This window comes from Thunnus thynnus, chromosome 14, assembly GCF_963924715.1.
Source record: "Thunnus thynnus chromosome 14, fThuThy2.1, whole genome shotgun sequence".
Lineage (NCBI taxonomy): Eukaryota > Metazoa > Chordata > Actinopteri > Scombriformes > Scombridae > Thunnus > Thunnus thynnus.
The window spans coordinates 1594652-1609228 of NC_089530.1; the positions used below are offsets into that span (position 1 = coordinate 1594652).

General features: G+C 39.3%; 1 protein-coding gene across 1 annotated transcript in view; it reads left to right on the forward strand.

Annotated features, from left to right (window-relative positions):
• si:ch211-250c4.3 (uncharacterized protein LOC100535981 homolog) overlaps positions 1 to 14577 on the forward strand; it is a 43930-nt gene that overhangs the window by 12759 nt on the left and 16594 nt on the right. Inside the window, exon 2 of the mRNA XM_067609279.1 lies at positions 3296 to 4119. Within this exon, the coding sequence (XP_067465380.1) occupies positions 3296 to 4119 (824 nt within the window). The remainder of the gene's footprint in view (positions 1 to 3295; positions 4120 to 14577) is intronic.

Consider the following 14577-nt stretch of genomic DNA (forward strand, 5'->3'; position numbering starts at 1 on the left):
GACCGTTTCAACATTCATATGAGTGTTTTTCTAACTGCTGTTAAAAGGGAAGTACGTCGAAACATTAGCATTGTTGTGTTTCTAGGTGTTGGGGTGTACTACTGCATATGGGAAAAAGTTGTCTAAAACTTTTTGTGGCTCCAAAGGGAGCTGTCTGAAATCTGATAAATTGCCTTAAGTGATGTCACTTGAGTCAGCATGGGTTGGTGCTGAAGACTACAAGTTTGAAAATTAAAAAAATCTGGGGGTGTGGAGTTAGGAAGAAGAGAGGTTGCTAGACCTCTGTAGCCCACTCATCATCTCTGCTGGAGGCTAGCAGCTCCAGGCTACATTAGTGCTGGCGCTACTAGCATAACACAACCAAATCTCCAACCGAAAAGTCGGTGGTTGAGTTGAATTGGGGGTAATGTAGGCACCAGCTGTTGTCATGAAAGAAGAATGTGTGGGACAAAAAAGACAATATCTCTGATAAAAAACTGTCCATCGTGAGTCTAACAATGTTAAAAGGGTTTAGTGCTAAACCAGTGAGGAAGTCTTTTAAGGTGTGGTTTAGGCCCAAAAACTACTTGGTTAACGTTAGGGAACAATTGTGGTCATGGTTGAAAGAAAACTTTGTGATTGGTAGAGAAAGACCATGGTCATGGTTCAAAGAAATCATCACTGGTGGTCTGTCCTGACAGAGGAGAGTCATAAACCATATGACAATGATGATTGTTTCTTTGGAGGACAGTCATCCATTATTTGATGATGTACACACTGATTATTTGTTGTGGTCTTTTTTTTCAATGTAGCCATAGATGTCTTTAAAATATGGGGCTTTACAGTCATTAAACCCCACACCAATCCCTGTTGTGGTCATTTTGTATTTGAAGAGTTTGACTTTTTATCATTTCTGATTGATGATGATTAATTGCAGAATTCTGGCACAAAATTTCTTCTGTACATAAGCACTGTGTTAACACAGGGCAAGCACACTTTCGCTTTTAGAAAAATGACTAAGTACTTCGTTTTGTGTTGAACCATGGTGGGAAAACACAGGCCTTGTTTAAAATGGGAAGAGACCTGATTCTGAGCCTTTAGAAGCTGATATGGTACAACCAAACACTGTACTATCAGTGTTTTGGCAGAGCTGCTTCTATTCAACAACAGGGTTATCAAAACAGTGGTCATTTTCTAGGAACTATGGGTGCGTCGCTGTTTTGTTGAGTGATTGACTTTGAAATCAAAACAAGATGTTTTCTGACGAAATTCTGCTGCAGTACAAACCAGTGTTTCCAGTTTTCATCGATTTGATGCAGTTTAATTAGAGGCGAATATGGGGTTGTTTTTTATTGGTCCAAATCATAAATATTTCACATTTTCAGCAGAATAGTTGTGCCAAGTAAGAATTAAAGTTATAAAAGTATCCAATCAGTTCCAATCAGCTAACATCCTATGTTTCTAACTAATTACTTGTGAATCATTCATCATTCAGTGCGGGCCTCCACCCTTCACAATCACAACATCCCCTCTGCCTCATCTAAACCACACAGAAGGAATTCCACAGTGATTGTCCATATCCACACTGCATAATTACTTTTACTTTTGCTTTGCTGTGCCTACTATCAATAAGCCAAATACTTCCACGTCTGTTCAAGTTCTCACAACATGCTTTTGAGAAAATTCCCCTCCAAGGACTCCCTCCTCCAAAGTTCCCCTCAGAGAGGATAAAAGCATTGGATATACCACTTCAAAGAACTTTTAATCTCATATTTGCCTTGGCAAGGTCTCCAATTCACCCTGCAGGAAGTCGCCCAACCTCTTCTATTGTTGAGGTGAGATCTCGCACTCTGGAATTATATTATTCCAAAAACGGTGCTTAGCTGCAGTTTCAGTTCAAGCATTTTGACTAAACAAATAAATCAACCTTAATCTTAATCAGGGCCCCTGTATTTCCCTGGGGGGATTTTTTTTTGTGTTTTCTTTGAAAATTCAAAGGTTGGAAAGAAGGAAATAAATGTCATTTGATTGACAGCGAGACATATCAAATTGCCCACAGTGAGAAACAGGAGAGGACACATATGACTGCTCCCTGTAATGGTCTTAACTGGAGCCTCAGATCAAAGCTGGACAGTCAGATAGGGGACACTGACAAATTGTATGGATCTTGTGGTATTTGAGTTAAAGAATGCAGGATTACATAAATACCAGTCCTCGGGTTTCACCAAAGCATCCACTCATACCACTATTGATATACCTTCTATTAATGTGTCTGTGCAATTCACGGTCAAAAGACTGGAATGATAGACAGTCTTTAATTTTGTTGTTAAAATACTCTTAGAAATAATCATAGTTGTACAAGCCATGAATTATATAATTCAGCTATTGTTGAAATACCTTAAGTCAAGCAAATCCACTCTCTGGCAGTCCTAAGCTACACTTAAGTTTGGCTCAAAATCAGGTATTTCAAGGTCTTTCATTTCCTTTGAGGTATTTAAGAGACATTAATTCCTGTGTACATTACGAACTGGAAGCCCAGGTATGCAGACGGAGCAGACTGTCCTCCCAAGAATAAGTCATTTTAGCAAATGCGCAATGATGACGTATATGTTTACATTTACGCTCGGGTGACAAAAATCACCAGTGGTCGTAGGAAGGATCAGTCTTCATTTCATCAAGTGCCCCAAAATTATATTTATTTACTTTCAAGTGACAATGCCCTCAAGCAGCTGCTGGAATTATGTCTCTTGTTCATTGAGAGCACAGGAAGAAGTTGCGTGACATATTATGTGAGAAAGAGTGACAAAGTACGTATAGGCAGGAGTTCAGGGTGGATGAGTGGGACAACAAAACATGGTCCTTTGCAACAGTTCATTACCTATCAACAGTCTGACTATGATTGTTCCCTAACTTCAGCCAAGTCATCATTAACCCCAACCTGACCTTAAAGAAGTTGTCATTTTAACCCAAACCATAATCGTAAGCATAACCCTAACCCAGTGATTTGTACGGTTTTGGAAAGCACTAAGAACCAATAGGGGTGTCCAATCAGAAAAGGCTTGTTTGTGTCATTCTGGAGGGCAGTTATTTTGTGGTTTAATGTGGAGGACTTGTTGTGAAGTAGATATTTTAACCCAAACCATGATACTTCCTGAACCATAAACAAGCTGTTTTTGTGCCCAATCCAAACCAAACCAAACCGATCAGAAAATTCTCAGATGGCTGTTACAAATAATGTATTTGTTGTTTAATTTGAAGGACTTGTTGAGATGCAGCTATTAAAATAAACTTGTATTTCTTGATTTGCTCTTCACAGGTAAAGGAGACACGTTACTGGACAGCGAGGTTGTTCTGACAAAAATGAAGCTTTTAAGCAACTTCAACGAGAGGCTCCTTATGACTGACGACTCTACATCCACCATCTCCACAGTGTCGGTTTCCAAGCAGGATGTCTCGGACCCCACCAAAGCTCCCAAGGTGAATTCCCACCTTTATGTCAAGTCCAGGCAGCCTCAGCTGGAGTCTGGCTCAGACTACCTGTCTGCAATTTTCTCAGACCCTCAGCTACCGAGGCTGTACAAGTTTGAATCAGAGGACTCTGGAGTGGAGCTACCCAGTGGAGCTAACTCTCCGTCCACCCCGACAGGCTCTGAGCAGAGTTTTGTGGTCCACAGTCGAGAGTCATCTTGCGACTCCTGCAACTTAAACTCTGACCCTGCCACTCTCCCTGATGAACTATCCACACATGGACAGAGCCCTGAGATTAAACCGGCAGAAGACTTGGTGGATAACAGTCTGAGTACAGCAGTGGATACTCAGGACAATGTGCTCATGCCCTTAAATGAATTCAGTTTTTCAGCTGAGAGTATAGAACTGCACATAGGTGAGAACCTGGACAAGGACCAGTGTGGGGCTTCAGGAATCAACCCTGAAGGAGATGAGGAGAGGTCTGAACAGCTTGAGGAGAACAGTGCTGTAACTGAAAGGATCTGTTCAGAGAATACGAGGCCTAGGATACAATCGTCGACAGAAGCCTATGATGACATGACAGGCAATGACTTTGAGCCGGAGCCTTTAAGAAGGAGTGCCACCACTGACAGCCTTGAGGAGTACATGGACGAATGCTGCAGACTCAGTGAGGTAAGAAGAACATGATGTCTAAACATGCTTACTCCAAACACTGACCTCAATCACTTGTGCATCCAAAGGCACAAATGCTGCCTTAAAGGAAAACTATTGTTTCTTACAACTTGGGTGCTATTTTCATAGTTCTAGTTATCAGTTCAATCCGTTATGATAACATTTTAGCCTACTCACCAAAGTAATTGCTGAGATCTTGGAATGCGCAGGAGAAACTCAAGTAGTCAGACAATCAGACAACGCTTTCGCTTGATTAGCTACCACTTTATTCAAAGGTAAAACTGAAAGTGAGCACACCTGTGATGTCGCTAATATTCCCTCTTTGCACAGGAAAACTGAGTACACACAACTATGCCAGGTACAGTAGGTCAAAGTTTAAACAAGAACTGGGTCTGTAAACTGTGATAGATGTTTACAACTGATTGTTTGGGTAATAATTTTATTGTTCACCTTTGTTTTCTCTTTCAAATAAGTTTGACTAACCTGTTTGTTTCCAACTTGTCTGATTGTCTGACTGCTTGTGTTTCTTGACCTTTCTGACCTATTTTTTGTGAAGTATTGCAAGATCTCAGCAACTGCTTTGGTGAGCACAATGTCCAAGTCTGTTGAATTTATATGCAATCATGCTGCTTGTAAAATTCGCAATACATTCAGTCTTAACACACTTAAAGAAATATTGTCTAAACAAGCTCTTACATGTCTAAGTTGGATGTTGTTACTGTGTAGTGAGTCATCTCAGGTTCAAACACTTACTGCTGCTGAAACACAGTGATAACAACCCTTTGCATTCATACTGGATCATCTTGTGTGTGTGTGTGTGTGTGTGTGTGTGTGTGCTGTGTTCAGTGCTTCCAAAATTGTTGAATACGGACAATTATGGTTCCTCCAGACTTGAGGGAAATCCCCTTTGGATGAGCAACAAATATATTTTATGTCCTCTGTCATTAATTCTAATTTTAAACCCTTTCCAGCCTTTATGTCACCAGGTAATTACATCACTGCAGCTGTAATAAGGTTCTCAGAGTCAGTACGTTTCTTGACTGTATTACATAATGGGTGAAGGTCCTTCAATTTTCTGCTAAACAAAATAATGTAAATAGTATTGAAGCTATACTTGTGCTTTGACCTCTTCCTGTGCCAGGGGCATGACAAAAAAACTGTACAACTGTACTCATTCATAAGGACCTGCAGGGGCATGTTTCATTCATGTTACAGGAAAAAAAAGCCACTTTACTGTTCACATCTAAAATGAAAGAACAGAGTGTGCTCTACAAGGAGAGCACCTGACAGCTGTGGGAGCTGCTAAGTCAAAATCACCTGTTTGATCTCCTGAAAACATCACAGCCAAGCTCTGAGACTGTCTTTCATTATGGGCAGCCATTAGCGTGACAATCTGATACAGCCATAAGTTTTCCATATGAATGCCATGTGTTGTTTGACTGGAGTGAGACAAATTGGAAATAATGAAAAAATGTTTGATACACCTTTGAACCAACAACCCTCTTTTGAAACAGGGAGTATTGTTTAAAAGGGGAATTTATTTACTTGTAATTTTTTTCTATGGACCTTTTTGACCAGTTTAATATATAAAAGAGCAAAGTAAATACTTAGAAGAAGCGCAGTGCCATTACGCACAGTCATTCACTGTGTTTACCTTCATTATATCACCTGAAAATGACACCAGACTGCTACAGAATAACCACACACACCTGTACACACATTAGACTGGTTGGTTATAACTTGCCTGTTATTGTGTTATGTGGGTCACCAAGGATCATCATAGCCTCTTTTCCAACTTTCTTTTTAGCGAAAGTTGCGTTCCATGTTTTATTCCTGAAATGCATTGTTGTGCAAGCAATTTTGTGTCATGGACGATGTGACCATTTATGATGTGAGATACAGTAGAGTTAAAATTGAAATACAGTCATTTTGACACCATCACATAAACAGCTTCACCAAATTTTGTTATTATTTATTTCTACTGTCATTGTACCAATCATCTGTTAAGAATCCCACATTATTTGCCTCTGGCTGCAACACTCTGCACCTCCGCACAGCAACATGATTTCCTGAAGTATTTCTATTTGATGAGCTAATGTTGTCATACTTCATATGTGGGATGACTGAATCTGGTATGGAGCCTGGTACTGAATCTGGTATGGAGTGCCAGTAAGGAGAATAAGCTAATATCTGCCAATAATATTGGTCTTGCTGATGTATGGTTCAGGCTAGAGACCTTTTTTACAGAAAACATTTTTACATGCCACAGTAGGGAAAGCACAGTTGCTTCAACTGCTTCAGTTTCAGGCTCCTGGTGTTGTTCATGCTGGCTCACTGTCACAATGTCATGTCATACTGAGACACTCGAATAGAATAGAACACCTGTGCTTTTTCTACTATGCCAAGTCAAAATGTCTGCTGTAAAAAAGGCAATCACTTTTAAATCCTGAATATAAGGTTGGGCACCACAGATTTATCAACATACTAGAACACAGGGTTTAAACAGCTCAAACTCTTCAAGCTATTACTGCTTTTCAAAGCTACAAATGTTGTGCCACATTCTTCCTCAAAGTCCTTTCAAAACAATGTCATGTTCAAAGGCTTTGGTGTAGACAAGGCTAGCAGTCAGACAGGCTGTGAGGTGGGGAGGGCATGCGTTACAGTACGCGGCAGCTTTTTCATTGACCTGCATGTCATGCAGCACCTGTTCATCTGTGCTCAGAGACTGGAGATTTTCCTGCAGATACTGTTTCTGACCGCCAACTCCTCTCTCATCTGGACCCTCCCTGCTTTCCAAGCCCAGAGGATGGTGGCCTACCTGGATGCATCAAATAGGTGTCAAATATTTCAAATGACTCACATATTTACCCAGATAAAGGCTCTTTGATAGGTCTCTGGGGCCCTTGTGAGGTAATGGCGTGTGGCAGTGGCTTTTAGGGGCCCAGCATGACAGACTCTAGGGGTACATTGTTGACAGGCAGTTAGGTGGTATGCCCCCCACCCCCATCATCATCACTTGTCACCACAGCTAATAATGTAATTCCTTTCCCTGCTAAATGGGACTCTGTAGTCCGGGCTGAAGGATATTGGATTTTCCTTGCCCCAAATACTTGAACATCAAGGACTTTCTCTATGTTTACCTCCATGTCTTTTCTCCCCCACACTGTTCCTCTGTCTTAACATGGATAACAGTTTTTGACACAGTTGTGCTGCAGAAGCAAACTTACTAATGTTACCATGACAAGGAAATGCAAACACTGCCAGGTTGAATTAAATATATCAAGAATAAATTCTGTAATGTCTGCAAGTTAGATATATTTTGTGCATAGCTGTCATATTTCCATCATCAGGCAATAGCAGTGATCATATGGAACCGCTTAGCTGTGTGTCTGATCTCACGTTTGGTATCCACTTTCAAAGCATATTTACCTCATCAGCACTAGTGTGAAGTGTAATTAAAATACAGAGCCTGGATGCCTCTGGTTTACTTGAATTCCTCAGCTGCACAACATAAATGAGAACAGCACACACATGTTCCTTCTCCTTCTGGAGAGTTGTTTTCATTCACTTACACCATGAAGGATTTCAAGTCCCAGAAAAGACCGTATTGGAGAGCTGCAGGTGAATGATGTCTACTTGATATACCACTGTCTAGGTTATGTCTATCCACTAATCCAACTGATAAACACCCAATAACACGTCTAAGACTAAGAGGACAGAGGCAGTGTTCATTTCATCAACAAAAACTATGGAAAGAGAAGTTTGTTGATGTCTTTCCATGACTAAAACATTACAAAAAAACTTGCATACATTGTATACTCCTGAATGGTAAAATAGTATCCTTTGTCATCCCAAAACATCTCTCTGCTAATGTTAACTAACTTTATCAGTACTTGGAGGGAAAAAAGTTCTCAAAATTCAAAATTCTTCAACTGTCCCATTGAAAATTAGACAAGGGGTGGTAACAAAACAGCGAGGACAAAAACATGCAGGCCAGCATACCATTAAAAAGGAAAGTTAATAATGATATAACATTATCACAATAACAAAGATTTTAATGTTACTTTCATTTATTGTTACATTGAGTTGGCTATATTTCAGCTTATAGGCTACTGACAGGAATGAGTGCAGGATTAATGTCAGCTGTCAACCATTTAAATCTTCTTCTACAAATTAGAATATATATATATATATATGAATTCTCAGAGTGAATTTATGCACTGTATAGGGACAGGGTTAGGGTTGCACAAAAACAAAAGGTTGTGTCCATGGCACATACACTACCTTTTATAACAATAATAATAAACTTTATTTATATAGCACTTTTCTTAGAAAAATTAAAGTGCTTAACAGAAAAGAAGTTGCTGCCAGAGGTTGATTTGCTAACAAGCCCACAAAGTAATGCTTCATATTTGATGGATGCAAAAATTGCAGTAGTGCAACACTACACCTGTCAGACACCTGATGACACAAAATGATCATGATTCATACATGTCCGAAATCACACAAACACATTTTTTTTCTACTTACCTCACAATACAACACACGTAACCCTATAACCAAACCATACTATACCATGCCATACCATATCATACTAACTGTACACATCAAAGATGTTGACAGCTGTAGTATCTACAGTAAAAGCTTAGAGGACATAAAATTGTAAGAAAGCTTAACAAAAATTAGACTTACTGACAAAAGCTAAACTGAAATGACTTTATCTACTACCTTATGACAATAATGAAACAACTAAAACTGAATCAAAATCAGAGGCCAACAGTACCAGAAGAGCATATCCAGGCACATATGTAGTGTCTTCCAGTTCCTGTCTGGGTGCTTAGAAAGATATAGTGCAGGGAATTGAGGATGAAACGCTATCTGTGTGTGTTAAAAGGACCGGTGTCTGGCTGGGAGAAGCAGTGTACGTGATCTGCTTGTACCTTCCTCCCTATCTGGATGCTCCACACACATCTGGTGCTTCATTCCTTTCCACCACTGTCATGTTTAGGAAAGTATTTTGGATGCAGCAGAGATAATGGAAACATCTACAAGAGAGGGCCAGGAGAGGCCTCTGTTTCCATGGTGATCTTAGATGTTATTGTCTTATCATGCTCATATTTTGAATAACTTGATGTGAAATGGGGAAAATGAAATCACAAAACTATGGTAACAGCAAATGAGCTCTCAACTTACAAAGATAGTGCCCAATTTTTCACAAAAATAACTAGGACAGTCCCGGCAACAGCCATAGTAAATGACATGCTCACTCTTTTGAAAAAAATTCCACATTTACACATGGAAGAGTAAAACCTGTGAGAGCCATACAGAGAAAAAACATGGTTCCACAGTGGCTCTATGGTGCTGTCCGTACCTGTAATGACTCAACAACATGGTCATTTGTTAAAATAAAAAAAGGAGGGTGGTTCTTTACAATGGTTGGGTCAGAGCATCATATTTCTTGTAAAGTCTTGTTAAACCATTTGAATGTGGTTCCACAGAAAACCTTTCTGAGCTTTTACACCACACTTAAAACCCCGGAAAGGGATGACAATGTTGGTTGGCTGGCTGGTCCACTAAGCCAGCCCAGACTGAAATACTTCAACAACTACATGACATGTGGTTCAGACATTCATGGTTCCCTTATAATGGATCCTACTGAGTTTGGTGATCTCCTGCCTATTCTTCTAGCACCACATGAGATTGACATTTTTGTTTTTGAATGAAATACTGTTCTTCAGAGGAGGTATCTAAATCACTCCTCCAGCAGGTCCAAGTTTTAACTTATCCAGTGACATATCTCAACATCTACTTGATAGATTGGCACAAAATTTGTACCAATTTGAAATAGACATTCGTGGTTCCTTAACGAGGAATCACACTGAATTTGGGGATCCCATGACACTTTTGATTTTTTAATGAAATACCTCGATAGACAATCTGACAGATTACGAAATTTGGTACAGACATTTATTTCCCCCTCAAGATGAATTGTAATAACATCTGGGACCATCATCAGGTCAAAATTTCAGTTTGATACTTGGTTTATCACCAAATAGCTGCAAAACTAAAGATGTCCCCATCAGACTCAGCTGTATCCTTGTGTTTGATGGCAATTAGCAAATGTTAGCTGCTAACACTTGGCCCAAAGGTCAAGGTCTGTCCCAGTCCCATACTACCTTCTAACTGTGTACTAAGTGTACTGTTGTTGCAGTTGGTATACGAGAAATCAACTGACTTCATAGTTGTATACTAACAGCAATACTTGCTCTGACAGATTGCAGATTTAAAGTGCCAAATAAACATCTGTGAGTCGCTCCTTCATTTTCTTTAGGCAATCTTGTGTTTTTAGTATACACACAAACTTTTCAAGGTATACCTAACTTCACTTCAGTGTGAACACACTACATACCCAAAACCTGCTTAGTCATTCATTAGTATGTAGAGTAGAATTATGACACAGCTTTAGTCTTGTTGATATAGTAGGAGCGTATTTTGTGAAACCCTTTAATGTGCCTGAATACACTATATTCTGAGCCATTTCCAGTGGTAATCTAACTAATGTTTAAATAGTTTGTTCCCTTCCTGCTCATTTTCAGTTTATTTCTTCCCTTTGAGTCCCAATTCCATTTCAGTCCAGAACCATTTACACCCATGAGTATGAGGGCTTCTATTCAAACAATATGAATAGTCAATTTTTTAAAATGTTAGAATTATGATCTGGACACTTCTGCTTAGCTGCACCATAAATTACCCTCAGATGATAGTACATAACAGATATACATTGCTTCCAGCGCCCTTCCACTCACAAGGCTCCATTTATCATCCTCCTAAAACCAGTGGGACTATGGGATTCCTGTTCTGACGTCATGTTCACCTTAAGCAATATTGGATGCAGTGTTTCATCCCAACACAAGCGCATGCTGTGCAGTCGCTGTAGGCCTTTAGCATTATCCAAACTTTATGTCTTATATCAGACATGCAGCTTTTCACATCCTTGTCACCTCCTCAGTCAGTCCCATGTGTGAGACATTGTTGCCCCTTGACTCATGGGCCCAGCAGAAACACAGAGGAAGTGCAGCAGGGTGTGTGTTTGTTTGTGTGTGTTTGCCTTTTTTAAAATGGCTCTGTGCACGCAAAAGGGGGCATTCCTGAATCCCACTCTCTCTTCCCGACTGTGGATCACTCACTGGTCTCTGTGGGGCCACAGATAAGATCCGCCTTCCACCCCCAATAACTACCCCTGAGGAAGTGAGGGTCATCTCCTGGAAGGAGTATTCTTCCTTATCTTAATTAGCCACCAATAAACTTCTACAGGTCTGATAGTCTGGATGCAGTAAAGAGATTCTGAGGACTCAACAGATGAGGAAATCCATCAGCTAAAAATGACGTTAACCCTTTGAACCTAATTTTGTTTTAACAACCAACCCCTGCATCAGAAAGTCTTAACTCAAATTTGAACACATACATAGACATCATAAACACACTGCTAGAAACCAGTGATGTCCTTCCAGTGGATAAATGTCCTTGTAGATATTTTTGAGCATCGTAAGCAACCCAGGTGATGCTGTCTGTACATCCACGGTTACTGCTAACAGGTGTTAATAGTTGCTTATGTAGCATGACTTTCTATGGAGCAGATTTGAAATATAGCCAAAAAATAGAGTTTAGCTACCACAGTGACTTTCTATCTATCTAAAGCATAATGGGAACCCTGGTACGAAACTTGCAAAAATATATTCACTTAACAAGACAAAGAATAACAATCATAGCTATCTCCTTTTTTGTTTTATGCTATCAGTAGATTTTTGCACAGAACTTAAGCTTAGAATGTCCAATCAACAATCATTTTGAAGCAGCATTATGTTTCCTTTTTAAATTGTATTATTTATTATTTTTATTATATAATATTCACTCTCCTTTTAGCTAGGGTTTGGTCTCCATCAACTCATGAGAAGAATATCTGGTTCTTTAGCTGCTAAATGCTCCACTATGTTCACCAGCTAGTCTCTAACTTTATCTGTCTGCTGTTTTGTGTTGAGCAGGTAGTGTTTATTTTTTTACTGAAAGAGTTGCCTGCTGCTGGACACCACGTTGATGAGAGCAACGGTTGTGAGCAATAAAAAACCCAAACAATGAGCTTAAAGAGGCTAAAAGGCTCTGCCGTTACTATGAGTGACCCCTTTCACACCGTCATTTGATCCATTGATAATATACAATTATCGATTGGTGCAGCTTTAAAGATCTCAAAATATCACATCAGTAGCTTCAATCCAAAGATATCCGTGCTTGTGCCATGAAAACAATAATGTCAATCAAGTCATACTACAGATATTAAATGGAATTTAAAAATCTAGTTTTAGAGGTACAGCGATCTAAACTCCAGCTCAAAGTATGCTGAGTCTCTTATTATGTACTATGACACAATCAAAGTGAGAAAGAAAGCTTGAGGCAAAGTGTCCTCTGCATCACTGCAGTGTGGGAACTGGTTCATGGTCAAGAGCCTGTGTGATCTTGCAGAAGGTTTGTCCATCAGAGGAAACGAGTGATGTCAGTCCTCCAACCTGTTATGGCTGCTGGCCCATTGTTTGGCCAGTGTTTCCATCATAGCTCCCAGTTGACTGACTGGAGTTTCAGCGTCAGCAGCACAGGAAAGGGGTTTCAGAGGAGGGGGGCAAAGACCCCGACCTGAGCTCACATCCTGCTTTTGTTGGGACACTTTTAGGAATGTTGATGACTGGATAAATATTTGCTCAAAATTTCCTTTTTCATAGTGTTGAAAAATGTGAACATCTGCAGCTCGGACATATAAACTTAACAAGTTTTCATGCTTCTGTGGGTTCTTGTGATGCAGTAACTCATGTTCAAACTCAAACAGAAGTGAGTTAAGTCCTGCACCACTCATGTCAAAACTTCTTGTTTGAAGTTTTACCTAGATGAAACCAGTCATTATTCCCCTTTTAATAGTAGTATATGTTACACACCTTTTTGCATGGAGCTAGCATAACTCAAATATCTGTAGTTTGTATTACAACACCTTCATTTGTACCATGGAAATGTGGAAAATAAGAAATTTGAAGATTAGTCAAAATGACATCCATTCTGGTATTCTGGTATGTGATGATTACGCAACTAAGTCAGGATGAAGGCTGAAGCAAAGATAAAGAGCATCACATCAACCATAATTCCTTTTTATTCTTCATCCCTACTGGATGATAACATGAATTTATTGGGAGACAAGCAGCCAATGGTAATGGAATGCTCTTACAAGTGCAGTTTATGTGGCTCACTTGTGAAAGTGCTTTAAGAAGCCATAAAGTGCAATGATAAGAGCATAAACAATGTGTTAATGGGTTATGGTTAGAATATTACACAGGATATCATACTTGACAAATTACATCATAACATGAAAGTTTAAATTATACATTTGGTCTCAGCTTTTTCAATCTGTATTTATTAAAGGCAGGCAAAACAAGAACTTTGTTTTAAAGAACACATCATATTTACATATTTCTTAAACATACAGTTTAAAGTCACCCTGATGTAAATTGTTGAAGCAAACAGTGCTACTGATCTATTTCTTTTAAATACATTTCCCAGGCAGGGTAAGACTCAAACCACTAAACAGTCAGTGTGGGTTTACATGTTCTTCCACTCATTTTGTTTCTGATGTTTACATACTGTAAACTGCGGACATCACATACAATGTAACCCTCATCTGCTCTTGCAAACACAATAACAGAATGTATTAGAACTAAATGTGAAATGTTGAAATTTCAGATAAGGTGAATGATTTAATACTTAGGCCCCTCAAGTTCTAAATACATTTAGTAAAATGAGATCATACATTAGTAAACTACTAATCAACTTTGGAGGAGACCTCCACTGGAAACTGCTCAAGGCACTGTTGCTAGAGTATAGCCTACACCTGCAAGAGTCCTGTGTCCTTAATGGGATACTTACTATTCGTGTAAAGCACTACATAGATGTAATCCTTTGGCACTTGACTAAAGAGGGACATACTTTTTGTAATACTGATTTACATGGTAGCAGTAGTTGGGTGTACAACAACAAACAAAACAAAAACAAAACCCCTCACGAACAAAAAGTTGCACTTTTTTTTTTTTTTTTTGTCTCCAGCCACTCCTCTTGGTATATTGTTATTGTGTTCATCAATGGAAAAAAATGTCATAGTCATTAGCTTAAAGCCAAACTGTGTGGAATTTCCTGTGATGTACTTATAGCATCTCTCAAAATATGTTGACAAATATGAGACAACCCTGGTGAAAATTGGTGTATGTATGCCTGCACAGTGTGTGACAGTGTGACACAGTGCATACAGGATGCATATTATAGACAGTGATGTCTTAAACCTTAAACTCATGACACGATAATGTGATGTGAACAAGCTGCTCTGCTAAAAATATCTATCTAACATCTATCTATAAACAAGCATACATC